A 22,648-nucleotide genomic window follows, 5' to 3' on the forward strand; every position below is an offset into this window, starting at 1 on the left:
ACTAGATATAAAGCATTACCTGTGATAATGCTAGTGTGAATGCTGTGAGCTGAATTTGACCGCTGAAGATGCTACTGCTGAGAGATGAAAACGCTGAAACTGATAGCTGAAAACCTTCAAGCTGAGAGCCAGCTAAATGCCTAAGCTAAATTAGCCTAAAAAACGTTAAAAAAACCCCAACTTAGGTTAGCCAAAACAGCTAGCACGTAGCTAAAAAATATCTAAACTTCAAAACAGCCTGGAAAAAAAACAAAAAGGGCTAAATAAGCCAAAACCCCTAGTACGTAAATATTAATCTAACTCTAAAACAACCTAAAAAAGCCTTAATTTGCCAAAACAGATAGCATTTAGCTGAAATATTGGCTAAACTTAAATATAGCATAAAAAAATGGAAAAAAAAGTCTAAATTACCCAAAACAGCTAGCATGTAAATATTAGCTAAACTCCAAAATGGACTAAAACATTTTAAAAAGCCTAAATTAGCCAAAACAGCTGGCAAATAGCTAAAATATTAGCTAAACTCTGAAGCATCCTAAAAAAATCTTAGTAAATGCTAAACAGTCCAAAAAGCTAGCAGAATGCCAATTTTGAAAACTTTAAACCGTAATCTTTTAACATAATTATGAATACTAAAAAGGCAGGAATATTATTCCAGAATAAATCAACTTAAACCTTAAATAACTTTCAATATTTTACTCTCCATTAAAATACATTTTTATTAAAATTATACAGGTTGGAAATGAGCATAAGATAACATCGGGCCATTAATAACAATAAAATAAAATGATCCGGAGGGCCGGATAGAATTACCCTGCAGGCCGGATCCGGCCCCCGGGCCTTGAATTAGACACATTTGATCAAGATGATCCAGAGAAGGATTGGGAGAAGGTCATGTGATCAGATGATCGAAGTAGAAGATTGAAGGGAGAAGAATGCTGAGCAGGAACCTAAGAACACCATACCTACTGTAAAGCATGCGGCACGGCAACCAAGGAGGGGCTTCAGGCGAAGAATCTGAAGGTTCTGGATTGTTCTATCCAGACTCTGGACCTTAAACCAACAGAGAATCTTTAGAGGGAGCTAAAAGTCCCAAACATCACAGCTGTAGACAAGATCTACATGGGAGAATGGACCAAACCTCCTGAAGGCCTACAGGGAGACCTTTGACCTCTGACATTGAAACCAGGGCTCCACTATAAAGTACTGAGCTGAACTTTAGTTTATATTCTGCTCCGTTATAGAAATGAATTCTTTAACAATCAAACAATCGGATTTCTTGGATTATCTCTTTACTTTTTGTCTCTGATAGTTGAAGTTCTGATGAACATCACAGACCAAACTCAGATTTTTGGAGGAACAACCTGCAGAATCTGTGACTGGTTCATATCATTAAGTGCTCAAAAATAATCACTCAAGAAAAATATCATAAATACATTATGCCTTTATTATCTTTGAATACAGATTAAAGATTCTGAATTATTTTACATTTCATACAATAGCAAATCTATATATTAATTGTATGTACAAAGACAACACATTGAGTCGGGCTACAAAGCAGAGTTACAAAAAGTTGGAACCATGAACAGTGACTTTTTTTCCCTTTGGACCTGCCGTTCCATGTTTATCTCCATGATGACTCTCGGGATGTCAAGACTGCAAGACACAAAAATAAGCGGGGATGACGATCCCGTTGTTTGGGGGGAAAAACATTAGCTAAGAGACATCACAAAGACCTGGATTACTGGCACACACCATCCAGATCTTTGGATTCTGAGGAAGTTTTTACTGAAAGTCTGAGAAGCTTAAAGAAAACGGCATACTCCGAAAAACGAAAGGGCTTGCGTCACTTTGACTTGGAAGAATTGCATGAGGGCTTTCATATAGTGATTATTGATTGAGGTGGGTTGGATATCACGTGTGGACATTTATTTACAAAGATTAGAGCACATAATCTACAGTTCAACTGAGAGGTCACGTGACTGCTGACAACATGATCCCAGTAGAGGAAAGGATTCAGTTAAAATAAGACTCTTTTTAAAGTAAAGAGGAAAGCAGGTATGAAATACCCCACTGAAGGAGTCTTTTAAACATTTTGAAAGACTGTTGTACCTTGGAAGTCATTAAAGTACAAAGCGTAGAAAAAAATGCAATACTATCCGTGAAGAGTGCAAAGACACTGGTTCAAGTCACAGAGCAATCCCAATGTAATTCATTGAAATACAGACAGACATTGATTGGTTATTTGTTTGGATTGTTGGGACGGCCTCTCCTGACTGACAGTTGGGGGTCGAGTCGGCGCCAAATCCCACAATGCACAAAATTTTCAGAAAAGTAGCAACAAACAATGAGAGGAAAACGAGGATCAGACACAACCAAAATGATCCCCAGAGGATTAACCCTTTAACACCGGAGCTCCAGTGTGGGTGAATGCTGTAAATCATTCACACTATCTCAATCAAATCAATCACACTTTCAACGATTTAAGCAATCTTGGTATCAAAACGTTCAGCTTGTTCAAGACATTACTGCTTGGACTTTTGGTATTCATAAACGTTATAGTTTATGAAATATTGAGCAAAATATACCCCATAGGAAATGACAAAGAAATTGCTAAAATATTTCAAACATTTTTTTAAACTTGTGAACTTCTGCATATACTTTCAGATGGAGACACCATTCAAACTTTAAGATCTTCAGCAACTACTAGGTTTTTTAGGGTAATTTGGAGTTTAGCTTTTAATTTAGCAACATGCTAGCTGTTGACTAATTTATACATGTTTTCAGTTTTAGGCTAATTTGAAGTTTAGTTAATATTTAGCAATATATTAAAATATTTGCAAAATTAGACATTTTTCCAATTTTTTAGGCTAATTTAGAGATTAGTTAATATTTTTGCATTATTCTATTTGTTTTAGTAAAATTATTTTTTTTCCCAGTTTTTAGGCTAGTTTAGAGTTAGCTAATATTTTAGCATTATGCTAGCTGTTTTGGTGCAATTAGAATTTTTTTCTGTTTTTTATGCTAATTTGGAGTTTAGCTAAATTTTTAGCATTATATTGAAATATTGCCAAAATGAGACATTTTTACTGTTTTTTAAGCTAATTTTGAGTTTAGCTAAAAAATTAGCATTATGCTAGCTGTTTTGGCAAAGTTAGGCATTTTCAATTTTTTTTTATTTATTTATTTTTTTTACTAATTTGGCATTTAGCTTGTACTTTGGCAAGCTTTCGGCTTCAGCATTTTCAGCTATCAGCTTCAGTATTTTTAGCTAGCTATCAGTTTCAGCACTTTCAGTTGAAAATGCATCAGCAGCCACATTCAGCTTACAGAATTTGCACTAGCATTATGGCAGGTAATGCTTTGATTTGCTGTAACTTTTCAACCGCTAACACGATCAACATAATTCCAGGAGATTCTGAATGAGAAAAGCGTCCCGAGCAAAAGATTCCTTCAGAATCTCCTGGAATTGATCGTGTTAGCGATTAAAAAGTTAAATTATGTAAAAGCTTTAGTGTTTAAGCGTCACCGGTGATGCCTCAGGTGTTAAAGGGTTAAAGCAAACAAGGATGTTTGCAGCAGAAAGCATGAAGAAGGGGGGGTCCGATAGCCAACCCAATTAAGCCAGCACAGAAAACACAAGGAAGTGAGCCTGGAGGGGACGTGGGGGGGCAGCAGGGTCTCACACATACACACCCTCGGGGTTGAGACTGGACACTAGCGGGTTTTGAAGGTTTCTTGGGTGTCCCAGAAACTGCTTAGCTGTAGGGCGAGATGGATACTCCTCTGGGGCTGCACTCTGACCTGGGAGGGAGATGAACATCTTTAGAGGGAAGGTCAGCCTCTCAGCAGGAAACAACAGTCGTGGCTCGGTCTCGAGGTTACCATCTTGAAAGCCGTCCTGCAGATAGTGTGTTAGTTCCAGCTGCTCCTGCAGGTCTGAGCGTGAGTGAGTATGAGACGGCACCACTCCCGTCTGCTGAATGAACTGCTGCAGGTTACACTGTCTGAGCTCCTTGTTTAGTTCCTCCACCTCCTCGTTTTTGGCCTGACAGGCATAAAAAAAAGAAGGTTAATCAAACAGTTATTATGAGCCAAACTCCAGAGAATTGACTGAATCATAGCGCTCAGATTAGACAAATGATCCTTTTTAATCTGTGGATATTTTGGATTATTATTACTACATCAACTCATTACAATCACCACAAGGGGGCAGTAGAATCAAAGCGTGTCAGATTCTCTGGTGCAGACCTGCCAAAGCACTTCCGTATTCTGTCTGGTTAATTTTCACATAAATGTTCCATCAGAAGTTGTGAGCTTGACAAGTCATTAGTGACTCTAACTAGTGCTGTTTCAGTGACTGATTCCATGTGTTTCCATGGAAAAGTGAAACCATAAAAGTAAAAAATCTAGACAACAATTTGTGATATTTGAGTAAATGGTTTTCTGAATTAATATTATATTTTCATGCACATGAATGTTAAGATACATGTTTTTGAGTGATTCTACACTGTAGTGAAATGACAAAACCTGGTGAGCATCTCCCTTATCCACCTGAGGTCTTACCTGCAGCAGAGACTCTGCCCTCCCCAGAGCCTTCTCAGTTTCAGATAGCTGCTCTCCCAGCTCTGTCACATGTTTTTCTTGGCTTCGTAGTTTTGCCTTCACAGCGTCAATAGATTCTTGGGGTCCGGGGCTTTTTCCTTTAGCTTGGCTCTCCTGCTGGATGTCTTTCTCCAGTTGAGCGGAGCTAACGGAGAGTTTGTGGAGCTGCTGCCCACAGTCGTCCAGTTTGGCTTGGAGCTCCCCCAGTTTGCACCTCATTTCATGATCTTTCTCCACCTCCAATTCCAGTTCATCCTCCCAATATTTCTCAAAGGTGAGCTCGTCCTGTTTTTTTAGCATTTCTTGCTCCAAAAACTGGATCTCTTCTTTCAATCGTCCGTCAGAGACCGGGGAGGGACACGGAGATGGATAAGAGCGCTTCCAGGTTTGTGAATCCCTCTCAAGAGATTCTAGCTGAGCCTCAATGGCCCTCAGCCTCTCCTGCTGCTGAAGAACTTTCTTAAAGACCTCATCTTTGGAAGATCCAACAGGTGGTGAAGGACCAGGCTTGGTGCTGCGTGGGGACTCAGGGCGGGGTGAAGGGGAGGCTCTTTGCTCTGGAGAGTCCCGGGGAGACCTCTTAATTGGTTTGGCTGGGGTTTTAGGTGAAGTGGATGGTCCTAAGTTAAAGGTCAGAGCTTTCTTAGGCTGGTTGCGTTTTAAAGGCTCTGGCTCAGCATGCTTGGGTAATGAGTTTGGAGGTGTTTTGTCGTGTTTTGAACTAGGTCCATCGTTGCTGCTGGGGCCCGTACGCCGCAGGAAGAACTGGACTTCACTGCTGTGCTGTCCTAACTTTGCCAAAGACTCGAGAGGCCTCTCTGTGGCCAGTAGTTGCCGTTCTGTGTCCCTCAGGCGCTGGATGAGAACATATCGGCCTGTCTGACCTGGAGTTCAGAGACATAAATAATTAGAAAACTAAAACCATGCAAAACATTGTCTATTTTTTTACAGTTTAGGTAGGTCAATAATAAAAAAATGAAGGAATGTCAGGACACTTGAGAATGTATTAGCAGATTTTTCTGATGATCTTGCCATTTTGGAGACAGAAACATCTTGAAGACCAAAGCCACAAATATAATACTCACCGATGGCCTGAGCCAGAGCAATGACCACATCCTGACATGAAGTTTCCTCAGACAGGCCGCACACCACCCGCACCGCTCCATCCACCCATACTTTGAGCTCCATCAAACCAGAAGGGCTGAGAGTCTTCTGAACAAAGCTGCTGAGCTGACCAAACACTCACCGGGCCACAGCTCACCGCACCATGACCCTCTGGAATATTTCAGCTGCAGAGACAAACCAGAAAGTTTCATTAGAATTAATTATGAAGAAAACCCAGGTGAAGAGAAATGAACGTTTCAGGTCCTCTATCCGAGGGTCTTGCAGTGTCTTAGTTGTTCCTGTCCTTTTCTGGACTGAGATGTCTGAGGTCTGCTGTGTTCCTTCTTCTTGATATACCACAATGGACCATAACTGAAGTGACCGATATCAAGAAGTTAGCAAGTAGGATGGCTGCCGCTCCACCAGGTGGCGCAGATCCATGGAAAGACCTCAGACATCTCACTCCAGAACACTGCAGGAACAGCTAAGATACTGCAAGTATCTACCAGGCCTCTGGTGGAGGACCCAAGCTTGGAGGAGTAACCATCCGCGGATGGGGAGAGGGGCCAAAATTTATATAAAGTAAATTAGTCATACATTTATTGGAAAAAAAAATATATATATATATGCAATTTGTGCAGTGGAGATGGCCAGTTTCAATGCTAAGTCAGCGGAACAGACACGACATGAGGTGATCTGAAGTCCTGCGACGCAGTATGAGCGACAGGTGCGGCGCGGCACGAAGATCTGGCAGCAGCCAGAGGTGCGAATTGGGCAGCGCAGCCAACATTTAAATATCTGAAGTTTTGCCCAATCAGGAACTCAGCTTGGGGCATGTGGCATTTTCAGTGACTCGATCAGCGGGTAGAATTATAATAAAAGCGAGCATTTTTGTCCCAAACTTCCACCTTTTCCATTTATCCGCTGAAGCCGCAGGTTTGCACAGTTCATCCGACTACTTTGGAGCGAAGGTGGGATTCATTCTGGACAGACTGCCAGTTTTCGCTCCGGCGTTGGAGCTCAATCACTCGATATAGCGGCAGACAGAGAGCCGCTATGGGGTGCAGAGGCTGCCGGCTCGGGCCTCCAAGAAATAATAAAAAAAAAAATTTCCCTCTCCGGTTAATGCGAGACACTCAGCCTTTCAAGCTCAGCCACAGAGACACAGAAACACAGCGGAAGCGGCTGTCATACAGACACAGCCCCCTGTACCGGGAAAATCTTTTAATAATAATCAAATAAATCTAAACGTGGAGACATGATTACTGATGTTTTTTTTAGAACTTTTCACAATAAATTAGCCTGATTTTTCAACATCATATGTGTCCTCCATACATTTTAAGTGAGATATCCACAGACCCTGTTCCTTATTGCGATCAGAACTAGCTGGAAGCTCCTCCCACACGCGGACATGGCATCAAACTCAGGAACACATTTTTTGACAGGCTATGAGCAACAAATTTGTTGCGCGACAACAAAGGGGTGGGGCACGTGAATTCGTCACCCGGCCCAGTACTGCTAATCCAGGTCAGTAGAGATGTCACAGAAAGTTCTAGGAAAACCTGGGAACCATAACAACACACCAATGGAGCTTGAAAATGGGAAACAATAAACAAAATATAAAAGTGTCCAATGCAATATATTTAAGGCAGAACTTGTGTTCCATGGAAGCACATTGTGACTGAGTATGATAATCCTGATGAGGGATCGTCGTCTAGGTAAGATAAGCTAAGCTAACATTGGCGCAAGCAGAGAGCAAACTTATTAGCTGAATGTTACCTTTAACCCATTGGAACAAGAACATCTGCTCTCAAAAGGAAATAAAAGAAAGAAGCTGCATAATTCATTAAAGGGTCAATAAACTATTGTCTTAATCGTCTTTATCTTTAGCTAGCATATAGCTTAAACAATTCAAGTTTAAAGCTAATGATGATTAAGATGTGTGTTTTACATCCAGTGTACACATTACCCAATTAGTCAACTAATCTTAAAAATAATTGGTGACTGGTCGACTATTAAAATAATTGTTTGAGGCAGCCCTAATACACACACCTCCACATATATGCATTCACATAGAAATAGAAATAATGCCATTGTAGCAACTCTTAATCATAATCATGGAATCAGATAACTTTGATTGAGAGCAGCAGGTTCAACCAAAATATTTTATGATTCTGAGTCTTAAAAAGCTGGTAAATTCTGTTGCTTTCACTAAAAATCTTTGACTCTTGTGAACAAAACTGCATTTTTTTGCCCTGGTGTGTAAAATATACTCCCAACCCCCAGTGTCAGACCATCTTTTTGTGGTTGTCCACTGTGTTTTGCCCCCTGTGGGGTGTTGCAGCTTTAAAGGAATTAACTTCATCCTACTTTTCTTAACAAAGCTTACACACCCCCAGCCCCCGCTGCTGACTCTGCTGCCCTGAACCGCTATCACTTCTCCACTGTTCAGAGGCCAAACACAAACATTGCTGGAGGACAAGTGGCTGTCTGATTTGGCAACAACACGGCTCAGAACATCTTGGATGTGAGTGCTCTCCCAGGAAACAAGTGGGAGGTTGTTGGAGATGACCTCATGCTGCAGGAATGCTGCGTGTCCTGTGGGAGGCCTGGCACCGCCATGCTTTTCCAAATCAAAGTTCAGTCATAGTCCATCAGTTTAATAATTAGGTCTGCCATGCCAGTAACTTCCAGAGTGAAATACAAAAAAATGAAATATTGAAAACAGAAAAACAAAGAATCAAGATAATATTCAACAGAACAGACTTTTGATTATGATGGGCATCATTAACCCTTTAACATCTGAGCTTCAGTGTTCAGGTTCTTTGATTTACCGTTAACATGATCCACATAATTGCAGTACATTCTGAAGGAGAAAAGCCCGGCAAGCGTCACCGGTGACGCCTCAGGTGTTAAAGGGTTAAATGCATACATTATGCCCGTTGTCTGTCAGTTATACTGTCTTTGTTCTTGTAAGGTTCTGTTTTTTCCTGGTTGGCCGGTTTAGAATGGTCTGGGCAAATCAAGTGAGCGTTTCCATCGAGCATTGGACCATCAAAGCACCTGCGGGGTGTGGACCGATGACGTAGCTGTGCGTCTAAACGGTGCGACTACAGCGAAAGAGAAACTGCATCAGCTGACTCAGAAATAGATGGATGAAACCGGACTCTATTGTTCGGAATTCAAAAAGGAAAAAAAAACTCTTTATGTTGAGCAATACCCCAATGTTTTTCAATAAATGTTTTATAAAGCATGATCGGAAGTGTTTTTGATGAGTATGGATCAGTAACAGACAGGCCGCGGGGGTCGGATGAGACAGGGGTTTTGGGGGTTCTCCGTATTGGTGGATAGTCTCCGGTCCCCAACCCCTGCAAGAAAGGGGGAATATTATATATAAAGAATTTATTATTCTTTGCAAGAAGTTTCCAAGGGGGCGAAGAAGAATATAGACGAAAAGAGCAGAAAACTTTCAGTTTGGATTGTGAGTTGGGTAAAGTGGGCCTATAACCAATGCGGGACCAGAAATGCTACCAGACAATCCTGCTTAACAGGTCCATTTTGTAATGGAAACGCTCAAAAGTCCAGTCCGGCTCAATGGAAACAAGGCATAATCTTCCTTGTTGTCCGCTCATTGGTTTCGTCTCCCTGTTCTTGCTTACTGGTTTCATGTATTTGTTGAGCTCAAGTTAATTCACTAAATGACCTGATTTTGCCAAAAGCCTGAGCCCTAATAGCTACACCCAAAATGCAACACCCCCAAAGGTTAACTACAGGTTATATATATTTATTTTTCTGACTTCATCCCATGGAAATCTTTAGGTTAGACAAATGAAAATAAATTTGGAACGATAATGGTTAGTGTCCATGTCCCCTTAGGTCCCGTGGTGAGCACCATGGTCCATCGCACATTAAGGTTTTTCTGTCCAAGCTGCAAGGTAACGAAAATTTTAGAGGAATTTAAAAAGCAACGTTTCCAGAAAAAATGGATTTGCATCTGCTTTCTGTGACAACAACAGACTGTTGGGAGATCGGAGGAGGCACACTTTTCAACAGAAGGGACAGAATTATTGCCTTACACGCCTTCAACCCTTAACCTCCTTTTTGAAGGTTAATCTCAGTTAATCATAAACCAAGTAAAAGCTGTCCATCAGTGAGTAACCTGAGCGTTGTCTTCATTTGAGGCTGTCCAGGATCTCCTCAGCACAACTTTTGCAGAGAGACGAGGTATCCTAGCAGCAAGGCTAACAAACAGCTATTGTGACAGCATGTGCTGACAGTAAACCTGACGTAAGTGGAGACAACACTGTAGCTGCTGATGCTGAATAAACAGAGCATCTGTTCCACACACACATGTCAGTGTCAGGCTGGCACCAAGCATCCTCCCCACGTCTGCTCTGACATGGATTGTTGTCTTTCATCGCTGAAATGTCCTGGCAGCACCAGCTTTACAGATCCCTGATGCTCCATCTCTGTACATGCTAGCTAAAGGGCTGACAGACACCTGATATTTCCCTGCGTTGTCACCTGTTTTGCATTCTTACAGAAACTATCAGTTTCTGTTTTCATTTAAGTCCCACTGCAGATTTCTGTGAACATTTTACTGCCATGTCTGTTAACCCTAACGAGCACTGAGACTGTTTATTGTGAATTCCAAACATTCTTTACATGTGGTGTCATTCATAGTAAAAAATCTAAATGAAAAATGGCAGCCATCTTAGATTTTTTGCTGCATAACTAGCTTTTCTTCTAACATTTACCTTAAACATCGTTGCTGCCAATTTTGGTGCTTGTATCACCAAGTGAAAGACTCTTATGTAAAATGTATTTCAGTAGGGGTCACCACAGTGAATCACTGATCTACACAGGTGGTTTTGCAGAGTTTTTACATCAGATAACCTTCCTGACAAAAATTCTGTGTTTTTAAGGTGCGGGAAGACCCAGTTAGACAGCAGCATAAAGGGTTTTGTCAAAGAACCGTCACTGGATTTGATTTAGCCAATTACTGGGATGTGAACCCAGATGTCCTGAAAAACAATCTTACACCCAGTCAACTATAATGTTAACTCTAATGCAAAGAAATAGGCCAAAGCTGAAAAAGTATTGCAACTATGTTTGATTAAAACCAAAAGTACTGCATTTGTGGTATTTCAGTAATAGTATATCAGAAAAAAATACCATCAATATTTTTAAGAGCTTCACAACCATGCTTTTCCCTTATTCCTCTTTTGTTACATAATGAGACGAGCCCTGAGTAACCTAATACAAGTTCATTCAGTGATGGTGCTTTTATTGGATAAAACATTACACTTTGAAACCTGCATTCCAGGTTCTGAACCAGACAGCGTTGTCTAAGAGAGTTATCAGCTGCAACATAATCTCCTCTGGTATGAAAACAGGCTTTCTCACATGTTCCCAATATTTATTTGAGCAATCGTGGTTCAGACAACAGAAGAAGCAGCAGAGATACCAACATGTTTGTGTGAGTCTGGGCCAATAGGACCATGACAAAATTCCACACTCTGATAAGATCTCTTTCTATAAAACAACTTTATTGCACCAAAGGTGCCACTTATGGTGAGGAGAGAGTGCCGGGGGGGCAGATAAGTACCAAGGTGTTTACAACTCTACGTGTCTGTAAAGTTGTACAGTTATTTTCAGGACAAAAGCAGCATTGAACTTAGAAAACACAGAGGAGGAAAGGGATCTGCAAGAAAACAAGATCAGGAAAGATCTTTATCTCATTGAAACCACCAAACAAAGAGAAGTTAAGATGATGGTGTTTTCTGCTCAACTTCTGTTTGTTGCCTCATTCCTCACCTAAAGAGGGACAATTAAACAAAAATTTACTTTTCCCTCTGGATCAAGAAAAAGTCTCCGACTAAACAGTGACATGCAGTGAGGGGAGGCAAGAGGGAGGCTAAAATATGGCTTAAAAATAAATAAACTAATAAGATGAATATACTTTTTCATTATTAAAAATGAAAATCTAATATTATTTTCTTGTCTATTCCATGATTACTTTTCCGTGTGTGGGTTTTCAAAATTTCTTTATCAAACAAACAAAAAAGGAGCAAATTTATGAAGTTAAAGATTAAATACACGAGAAAACGGCAGGTGAGGCAGCGGTAGTCCATGCCTCCCCTGCGCCACACACACTGACTAGAGCTGCAACTTTACTGTTTCAGTCTTTCTATCATCATAAAATACGTTTTATTTTTAATTGCTTCATTTCTCACCATCTGTCTGGTTACATTGATGCCAGTTTGTGACTCATTTAGTCTTCTTATCTGCTAAAAATGCACTTTAAAAAAACACACTTGGCCTGCAGTACGCCTACCTCAAGGAAGAGGGCGCTGGTGAGCCGGGAGAATGTGACACCGCAGCTAAAGAATAATAGAATTAGTTGTAGCAAGTCAAGTGCGGCCGTCCAGTCATTCTTTATTGTTTAGCATCGTTTTCTAAATGGAGGATTACATGTCTAAACTCAGGAATTTGTGGAGATACGTCACTACCAGTATCTTCATTAAGACAGAAAGACTTTTAAAACTGAAGACAGAAAAGGAAGACTTCTACAAACAGGTTATTCATGTGTTTCTTCAGAAGGAGTAGCACACAGACTTCATTTCTAACTAAAAGTAAGTCAATAATATCAATTTGAGGGATTTTGTCCTGTTATACTATGTAAAAGGAAGATAAATGTTCAAATTAAGTTTTAAACAATACACTTTAACTGTTGTCAATCAAATAGTGAATAAGCTGCTCTGTAGGGTTCATATGTTTGTAAATCTGACTGATGGCGTCAGTGCTTCACCAGCTGTGAATCTCACCACACGTCACTGTTTCTGACCAAACAGCCAACTTTTTGAACAGTGAGAGTGCATTTGTCTTCTTTGAAACAGAGCAGTTTGTTCTTGCTGGTCTGAGGGTTTTACAATGTAACCTCCACTGTGTCACGGCCAAAAGCGTGGTTTCATTTCACTTGCTGCAGAAAAGTTTCCATTAATTTAATCTTTACTTCAGTTCCTTTAATACTCATATGACCTTTTACATATCTGACAAAACTAACCCACATTCCACAAGCGTGGGTCTCATTCAGCTGTTTCTTTGAGAGCTACACAAATAAACAAGCTAATAAGTCAACAACTTGGTATTTTTATTGAAAATAATTATTTAATTTTTGTTTAAATTAACAAAAAAACTGTCAGCCTATAATGTATTGCTGCACTGAGTCCTAGCCAGGCTTCATGTGGATGTCAGGGCCTGGGTGGGGGTGGGGGTGGGGGTGGGAGTGTAGTGTGATTGAATACCAAGCGTCATGGACGTCTTTCCCCATGCATGTGATGATGTGGAGTTGATAATTATCACTACAGATTTATAGCAGCCTCAAACGTCTGAGGGCCCGTTCAGTGAAAGCCACAGCAGCACTCACCAATGATCACCAGGGAGGTGGTCGGCATGGCAACACAAACACTCCTGCACTAATGAGGATGCTGAGTTTGCATAAGAGGACTGGCTGGCCTTGGAAAGGACAAAGGAAACCCCCCTCTCACGAGGACACGTAAAAACAGCCGGAAGAGCCGGAAGCCCAAACGCTGCTTCAGGTAATCTGATACGGATAGAAAGGAAGATTCTGGATCTTCAGACTGAGAAACTCTGACGATATTTAGTGGCTTTATCCGGTCAAACAAATATCTAATAAAAAAGGTTTCAGTTGAAGCCCACTTGACAGGTATGGTGTCAAGTCTTCTCGTATGAAGACGTCATGAAACACAGGAGCCTGCGCCTCTGGCAGGAACTCCACCTTTCATAAACAAACGGAAACAGGAAAACATCTGAAAACTGAAACGTTGACGACAGATGACCTGACTGAAGTGAATTGGAAACAAGACTTTAACAGAGAAGAGAGAAATACTAAACTTGAAAAAAGAATTTGAACCAAAGAAACAACTACAGCAAACAATGAACTCCTCTCAGAACATCCACCTGTATGGGTTCTCCTATCCCTGCCCTTAAGCACATCTTAGTCACTTCCTGTTTGGTGTCCTGACCCTTATGGCAATGTTCTGCCCCTCAGCTGGGGCACCATGACGTTTGTTGCACCTAAGTGTATGTCTGATCACAAAACAGTAAATATGGTAAACAACGTATACTTGTATTGCGCTTTTCTACCTTCCTTGAAGGCCCAAAGCGCTTTTCATGCCTTAATACCCTTTTGGCCAAGGTCTCCCTTGAAAAGAGATCTAATGTCAATGGATTTTCCTGGTAAAATAAAAGTTAAATTTAGATTAATAAATAAAAATTAAAGTCACCAACCCATTCATTCACTGATGTGCTGCGGAACACTGCTGCCAACCTTCCACCAGATGCATTGTGGGGTTCAGTGCCTTGCCCAAGGACACTTTGACACATGGGAGGGCAAGGCGGGAATCGAACACGCAATCTTCCAATCAGGAGTCAATCTCCCTACTGCTACACCATGGTAGTCCCAGAAAAAAACACTGAAGGACCCACCAGGACACATGTTGTTTCTACACATTCCTCTGAACATTTTTCTATAGTATGGAATCTTCACCAACACTATCCAGTCATCATGTCGGCATCCCACAGTCTGTATATTTCCATCTGCGAGATCTCAATCGCCCCCCCCCATGCCTCCGTTTTGGCCCTGTCCAAAGTCCACCTCCCCACCATGGCGGTAGAAAGTCTGAAGTTCCCTCCAGCCAGATCAGGAATGGCGACTCTGTCCGCATTTTCAAATCTAGGTTCAATTCCCCTTAAAAGTCACATATTTCAAAGTCCCTACTAGTTTTGTGGAAACTGAACGTTTTTTGTGAATGACTCATTCTCAGGTGTGTGTGTTTAAGGGAGTAAAAACAGAACGGCAGTGAAATTCCTCATGCACTCCCCCACCCCACCCCCCACCCCAACACAGCCACTACGTAATTATAGTCTCTGAGCTGTAAACTACCGGTCTGTTGTCTTCTGCTTCTCAGATAAAACAAGTGAAGGTTTGCTGGGCTGCATGCCAGTCTGGGACTGGTTTTGCAAGCTTAGTAAATACCCGTGCTGACAAAAGAGGCAAAGTAAAAGATTGTTCTTCTGTGACGGGAGGGGGTCTGGTTCAACAGTTTGATAAAGTCCTGTGATGTGGGAGGCTGAGGGAGTCATGAGGGGCATGAAGACCATGCAAAGAGGACTGGATGAACCTTTAATCACCCTTCTCATGCTGGCTTTCATTCCCGATGATCCTGACAGGAGTGTAGCGTCACTTCTTTCCTCCCAAAATGGTAAAGGGGCCCGTCGTGTGCGGCCCAGCCTGACCACGAAAGCGAGCAAAGGTCAGTTGGAGCAGCTAGATTAGACCGTTGGTTACTGACCGTAACAACATGGGATAAAATGGATCAGAAAGACAAGAACCAAGACTAAAATAAGTCAGGCAGCATCAGCAGCCTCTAGTTGAGGTCTGGTATGATACAGATTTAGTTCTGGTGTAATCTAGGCTTGATCCTTATCTGATTCAGATATGGTTGTGTGTCTGGTTATGCCCTGAACATAGTCTGGTTATAACCTGATCTGGGTCTGGTTATTTGTCTGGTTATGGTCTGATCCAGGTCTGGTTATGTTTCTGGATATGTTCTCATCCAGGTATGGTTGTGCTTTGATCCAGGTCTGGTAAAATTCTGGTCTGATCCAGATTTAGTTCTGGTCTAATCTAGGCTTAATCCTTATCTGATTCAGGTCTGGTTATGTGTCTGGTCATGCCCTAAACCTAGTCTGGTTATGCTCTGATCCAGTTCTGGTTATGTCCTGATCCATGTCTGGTTATGTCTTGATCCAGGTTTGGTTATGTTTCTGGTTATGTCCTTGTCCGGGTCCTGTTATGCTTTGATCCAGGTCTGGTTTGCCCTGAACCGGGTCTGGTTATCCCCTGATCCAGGTCTGGTTATGTGTCTCATTATGCCCTGATCTGGGTCTGGTTCTGCTCTGATCCTGGTCTAGTTATCCCCTGATTTGGGTCTGGTTTTGCTCTGTTCCAGGTTTGGTTATGCCCTGATCCGGTCTGGTTCTGCCCCTTTGATCCTTTACAGCACAACAGTCTCTGTTCACTCACAGATGAACTGTAGTGTGGACTCAGCCCGATCTAGCCGAGTCCGTGGAACTGTCCCAGAGAGGAAGGGACAGTTTTTGAACAAAAAGTTGTTCCTCTTCTGACAACTGCTTCCTATTCTGACTGACCTCCATGGAAACAAGTTCAAACAGACACATAACACTTTAGTAAATAGATAAAGAGTCCACGTTCTCCAAAGGAGGGGTTTTGGTCACAGACTTATACGAGAACAGAGTCCTGAAAAACTCAGACTGCTCAGTGGTTAGTCTGTCTTTGGTGGAATTTCATGGTGTATTTGAAAAGGACGTCAAGCAGCAGGAAGGTTTATCTCTGCTTTGGAACATTTGAATAAATTAACCTTTAACTTTCATGACTGAGCAGAGTTGCTGCTCCGATATGGGTTAGGACAAACAGAACCTGACCCGAAAACAGAGATGTTAAAGAGTCAAGTTTCCTTCAAACAGGTTTGGTGGTTTCAGACCACGCTGCGGGAAGGGTCTTGCTCCAACAGGTACAGACAGTTCAGATCAGCAGCAGCACAGAAGTCTATCTGGAACAGCCGGGACTCTCTAAACAGCTCCTACTCACCACCGGGGGGCTCTCTGCTCCTGAGACTCTACCCCTCCTGCCTTTCTCTTCCTGGGGCAGCAGGGCCCGGCGTGGGGGTCAGAACCGGTCCAATCCAAAGGTGTTCAGGCTGCGTTCCTGCTGCTGCCACGGCTCAGCTCTGCCGTCCGCCCTGTCTCTGCACCGCTTCTCCTTTCTGCCCTCCCCCACACAAACACACCCTTCCAGTTGCTCTTCAGCCTCCCCCCGCTGTGCTGACAGATCCGCTCTTCAAAGGCAGCAGTTTTTCTTTTCTGTCTCCATTTTTAAGGTTTTTGTATGTTTTCTGTCAATGAAATAAAATCACCTGCAATGATATGACACGCAGCAGCTGAACAGCTGATTAAACAAATGAGGCCGTCAGGTGACACTTGTTGTTCTTCCTTTTCCTGGAATGAGCTCATAGTCCAGCTTCACCTGTGGGGAGGGCTGGACACCGCCCTGCTCCTGAAGCCCTTCGTTCAGTTTGACACAGACTCATGTCTGCTAGCATAATGAGCACAAATAATCACATAAATCTCTGAAACTTTCTCTGACATTTTCTTTATGACTTTCTCTGAAACTTCTTAAAGTTTCTCTGAAACTTTCTCTGAAACTTCCAGTGAAACTTTGTCTGAAACCTCCTCTGAAACTTTGTCTGAAGCTTTTTCTGAAACTTCTTAAAGTTTCTCTGAAACTTTCCCCAAAACCTCCTCTGAAACTTTGTCTGAAACCTCCTCTGAAACTTTGTCTGAAGCTTTTTCTGAAACTTCTTAAAGTTTCTCTAAAACTTTCCCTAAAACCTCCTCTGAAACTTTGTCTGAAAGTTTCTCTGAAAATTGCTCTGAAACCTCCTCTGAAGCTTTGTCTGAAACTTCCACTGAAACTTTGTCTGAAACATCTTCTGGAATCTCTTCTGAAACTTTTTCTGAAACTTCCTAAAGTTTCTTTGAAATTTTGTCTGAAACTTCCACTGAAACTTTGTCTGAAACCTCTTCTGAAACTTTGTCTGAAACCTCCTCTGAAACCTTATCTGAAACATTGTCTGAGATCTCATCTAAACCTCCTCTGAAACTTTCTCTGAAACCTCATCTGAAACATTGTCTAAAACCTCATCTAAACCTCCTCTGAAACCTCCTCTGAAACTTTCTCTGAAACGTCTTCTGGAATCTCTTCTGAAACTTTCTCTGAAACTTCCTAAAGTTTCTTTGAAGCTTTGTCTGAAACTTCCACTGAAAATTTGTCTGAAACTTTTTCTGAAACCTCTTCTGAAACTTTGTCGGAAACCTCCTCTGAAACTTTCTCTGAAACCTCATCTGAAACATTGTCTGAAGCCTCATCTGAAACCTCCTCTGAAATGTTGTCTGAAACTTCTTCTGAAACCTCTCAAATTTTGTCTGAGACGTTCTCTGAAACTTCTTGAAGTTTCTTTGAAACTTTGTCTGAAACTTTCTCTAAAACGTCTTCTGAAAACTTTTCTGACATTTTCTCTAAAACTTCTTGAAGTTTCTTTGGAACTTTCTCTGAAACCTTCTCTGAAACTTTCTCTGAAACTTCCTCTGAAACCTCCTAAAGTTTGAAGTTGGCCGCGGGTCACATGGACCTTTTCTCCAAGGTCGCATTAACAGCCCAGTCTCCATTCATGCTTGTCTTTCAGTCAAATTCCTAAATCAGCAAAAACTGATAAAGATTTAGCTAAACTAGAACAAACAGCCTTGTTGTGTATAATCAAGAAACAGCTGGGTAGCAGAATCTCACTGAGAAGACAAAAGGTCCAATGTCATCCGAACACACCAAGACTAAAGCAAAGATCACTCTCTTGGGGTTCTCCTACTCAAGTGGACCCAGCATAAATGTTACATGACTATCTAAAAGGACAATTGTTATTGTGTGTCATGGCTTCAGCTCACTTCCTGTTCTAGCTTTTATTCATATATCATAACTTCCTGTTTCATTTTTCTGAACATGGTACAGTTCCACCACCACATTTGATTTTGTTGCCTTCAGCTCCGCAATATTTGAACCGAGTCGTTGGGTAACACGTCCGGACAGTTGGACTGCTCTGTATCAGCTCTGATGTCTCCTGCCGGACTCTGTGCCTCTGAACCGGATCTGATTTATTTGACACAAGATCTGCCTCTGCATATTGAATCTTAGGATTTGGACTTGGATCGAACCACTGATACAAATAATAATAAAGCATTAAACCTGTAGATCCAGCTGATTATCCATTGTTCTCTGATTTCTCCAGGACTGATGCAGAAGGCAAGAGAAAGTTTCATAATTTATTGACAGAGGGACTGGCAGACTGGAAAATGTAGGCAGAGTTTTGAAAAGTCACAAGTCGTCAAGAGCAAACATCACTCAACCAAGACGAAAGCAGCATTTGCAAATGCCATAGACGATGGACAAAACCTGAAAGGAGGCTGAAAAGAGACGTCTCCTGCCTGTCCGTCACCATCCAATCACCAGCTGAGAGAAATCTCACATTAAGAGCTTCATCTAACACACCACAGCAGCAAAATAATAAAACACGGAGAGTGGCACGGTCAGTCATTCTAGATAAGCTAGAAATATCATCCTAACTCAATCAGTGGAAAAATGTTGGACATAAATATTATTCAGTCATTTTGGACTAAAGTAAAGATGTCACCAGGAGGAGGAGGTTTTAAGTTCGGCTTCACTGATCCAAGCGAAGCAGCTTCGTTATGGAAGCTTGTTTGAATTCTTTACTATAAAGACACAGACTTATTGTCCTTCCAAAGTCGTCACATTTTGATGCATGGTGAACGACTCTCCACATCAAAAATTGACGTTTTGGGTGTCCCCAACCGAGGATCCCCAACCTCTGGGCGTGGTACTGGTCCAGTACCATGGAGTGGACCGCACCGACATTCTAACCCTAATGTTAACCGGTTACTAAACGTGGATCAGTACCAGACGTGGATTGGTACCGGATGCAGATCGGTACTGGTTCCGAATGAGGTACAGATTTCAGATGCGGTACCTGGCGTGAACCAGGCTAGGGTTAGGGTACTGGGTGGGGGTACCAGTACTGGCGCGTCCTGAGGTCCGGTCCATATCCGGTACCGTGTCTAACAAAATGACAGGACTTCGAATTTAATTGGAACAGCCAACACGTCAGAAAATGACGAGTCAGGGACAACCAAAATGTAGATTTTTGACGCTGGAGGTCTTTAACCAAACAAAGAAATGTGACGACTTTGGAAGACAGTCACAAAAAGACACACAAATACACACAGCACAGACACACACAAGACACAAAGACAAACACACAAAGACACCCCAACACTCACAAACACACACACTCAGACACACACAGAGACACAAAGACAGACACACAGAAAAAAAACAAAGACAAACACACAGAAACACACATAGACACACAAAGACGCACACAGAGACACAGACACACAAAGATAAAATAGAACGTGTGCTCAGACAAACGATGAGGACTCTTCTGCGTGATGAAGATCTTTCCAATCAAAGCGTTTCAACAGCAAACGTCCTCATGAGGAGAAGTACGAGCAGCTGAACTTCCAGTCCTGAAGATGTCCTGAATTTCAATGTGGAGGCTGAGGCTATCATCCTCGTCTCATCTCAGGTTCAAGAGCGCTCGAGTGTGCGGTGAACGGAGCGTGTGCATGAGACTGAATTAATCATGTGTTTGTGTGTGGACGTGCCAGATTATTAATCAGCTCTCAGACAGAACCACAGTTATGCAAATTCTTGCCCGTCTCCCACACGGCTGCATCAGAATCCACCACGAAAGACGCCTGTGTTGTTGGGTCAACCATGGCAACGTGGCGGCAAACGCCAGGCCTCAGCACCGGTTTACTGTTGGTTGCATCAGCAGGCAGAGGATCAATGACACAAGTTCCTGCAGTGCTTCAGTACATCAGAACTTAGAACCAGCCAGAGTCCCTCTGAGCTCATCTTTGATTGTCAGTTTTCTAGATTGGCTTATTAGTTAGTTTTTCAGTGTTGCCCTGGCAACAACCCCCAAAGATCACCTGGTTGTGGGGTTGAGAAAGCATCAAAAGATAAACAACAAATGCAGAGAAACTCGACTCTGTACCACGACAAGCAGAGCAAAGACGACTGAACGTCATTGTTCATGCTCCCTCAGTATGGTTTAATAATGTTATCAAAGGGACTGCACAGTGGTGTAGTGGTTCGCACTTTCACCTCACAGAGGTTCAAATCCCAGCAGGTTTCTTTGTGTGGAGTTTGCATTAGGCGTCCCCCCACAAAAACATGGTTCGTAGGTTCATTGGTGGATCTAAATTGCTAAAGTAAAAGTGTTATGATGAGATATTCCTTCAAAGACTTCTTGAACACCGAACTTACAAAAACAACAATTTGTTTGATATCTTTCTCATTACAGAAATGCAGCAAAGTACATCTGTGTCTGCACAGTCAAAAGGTTTCATATGGAGCTAAATTGGGGATAATATTTGAAACCAAAATAAAAAAAAAAAAAAATTGACAAAAAAGTGAAATGTCCAAAAGTTTTTGCTATTCTAAAAAAACTTATTTTGTTTTAGCTTGAAATATTCAATTTTTTAGGTTTCAAAACTCAAAATTTACATTTCAAAACTTTTTTTCATTTTCAACTCTTTTTTTCATTTTAAAATCTGAAAATTTCAGTTTCAAAATAGAATAAAATGTTTTAAAATTGAAATTTTTAGTTTTGAACCCTAAAACATGGAACATTTGAAGCTCAAAATAATTAAGTTTATTTTAGAATAGCAAAAAGTTTTGGACATTTACTTTTATTTTTGGGCCAAACACCAATTTGTTTTATTTGTGTTTCAAATAATTTGACCTCAATTTACCTCCATAGTTTTAAAGGCTGATGCTAATAAACAATGAACTTTTCTGCTGTTTTAGTCAACTATGATGTCACAATAATGTATAATTTAATGCTAACACTCCCAGAGTATGAACTGCATTCTGACCAGTAAATAAAAAGATCAGAAAGACGTATTCACCAACACCAAATCAGACATTGACAGAGAACACAAACAATCTTTAGGGTTTTTATGTAAAGGATCAGTTCACATCAAGCTTGAAAGGGGAGCAACTTTTGCGTTTGGCTTTGGCCCTTCATGCCTCATCTCTGCTTCCACTGAATGAAAAACTCCCTTTTGTTTCCTCCAGCCAAGAACTCCAGTCTCAATAAGGATAAGGAATAAAAGCGGGAGACGAGAACCCCAACGGATCAGCAACCCTGACCCTAAACATGGGCTTTGTGTTCAGGGTCTTCAAGCCGTCAGCAGCAGCAATGCTCTGTGAAACAGCAGTCTCATCGAGTTAAAGTTGGAAACAAACTGAGAGTCTCAGGGCGTCATTACAGTCGACACCTTAAATAATGTCAAGAGCTGATGAGGCGGCAGACCGGCTGAACTCTGAGAGTCACAATGTCTGTGTTTAAACAGCAGCAGAACCAACAAGTCAAACAAACGCTCACATCCCGGAGAACAGCAACTTGTTGCTCTTACCTTTGCAATGAAAGAGCCGCTCTGCCTCAGTGTTCTCATGATACCTGATCCGCCTGACTCAGGAGGGAGGGGGCCGTCACCCTGGAAACCAGCACTCTGTCAGAGGGCCAATGGAACGCATGCAATTGTGTTCAGACAAAAAGTCACATGATCCCCCCCACCACATAGGGAAAAGAGGAGAAAGAAGGAAGGATGATGGTGTGGGGGTGAGAGTGAACAAGTAACTCAAAGAGGTTTTGGGTTAACGGAACATTTAGATGTTCTAACAGAGATGTGGGTTTTATTGAAGCAAATAACATTTTTGTTGAACTTTTCTACTTCATTGGAACTCAAAACCTTTTAATAAAATGCATTAAAAGTAAACAATGATTAAAATTCTTCTATATGGGGTTTACCTGGTGAAGTCTCTGATATTGAAACAACATAAAAACTGTAGTAAAACGTCTTTAAAGCACAAACTGGGACAGGTGCGACGTGGGAGTGGCCTAGCTACAGCAGATGACTCACATTGGCTACAGGATGCTGCAGCCGCAGATTCTGCTGCCGACCTCATGAAACTCTGAACTCACATAGGTTCACACGATAACCCGCCATTTATACAGGAAGTACGGTAACCTGACCTTACGGTAACGATAGGGACAGAGAACCCTAGGGTAACCCTCCCCCACTCCACAGTAAACTGGACACCAACCCATCCAGTAATCTAGACTCTAACCCCAACACT

General features: G+C 41.7%; 1 protein-coding gene across 2 annotated transcripts; it reads right to left on the minus strand.

Moving 5' to 3' along the window:
* Positions 1 to 1,428: 1,428 nt before the first annotated feature.
* On the minus strand, positions 1,429 to 21,996 carry rassf7a (Ras association domain family member 7a). Of its 2 annotated transcripts, none has more exons than XM_024282571.2 (6): positions 21,925 to 21,996; positions 5,688 to 5,891; positions 4,564 to 5,486; positions 3,883 to 4,045; positions 3,694 to 3,801; positions 1,429 to 1,653 (listed from the first exon to the last, which is right to left on the minus strand). In XM_024282571.2, the coding sequence occupies exons 2-6, from the start codon at positions 5,788 to 5,790 to the stop codon at positions 1,622 to 1,624; spliced, it is 1,329 nt and encodes a 442-aa protein (XP_024138339.1). In that variant the 5' UTR covers positions 5,791 to 5,891; positions 21,925 to 21,996; the 3' UTR covers positions 1,429 to 1,621. The 2 variants fall into 2 exon arrangements, with proteins under 2 accessions (XP_024138339.1, XP_024138338.1); XM_024282570.2 differs by lacking the exon at positions 21,925 to 21,996 and adding an exon at positions 16,403 to 16,754.
* Between the last annotated feature and the right edge of the window lie 652 nt (positions 21,997 to 22,648).

Source organism: Oryzias melastigma, linkage group LG6, assembly GCF_002922805.2.
Source record: "Oryzias melastigma strain HK-1 linkage group LG6, ASM292280v2, whole genome shotgun sequence".
NCBI classification, from domain to species: Eukaryota; Metazoa; Chordata; class Actinopteri; order Beloniformes; family Adrianichthyidae; genus Oryzias; species Oryzias melastigma.

Bases quoted from the DNA above. Each gene is read 5' to 3' on its own strand.
- rassf7a (XM_024282571.2), bottom strand. From the start codon at position 5,790: ATGGAGCTCAAAGTATGGGTGGATGGAGCGGTGCGGGTGGTGTGCGGC. The intron at 5,487-5,687 runs GTGAGTATTATA...TCTGAACTCCAG, and splicing joins TGCTCTGGCTCAGGCCATCG to GTCAGACAGGCCGATATGTT. The intron at 4,046-4,563 runs GTAAGACCTCAG...TATGCCTGTCAG, and splicing joins GGGCAGAGTCTCTGCTGCAG to GCCAAAAACGAGGAGGTGGA.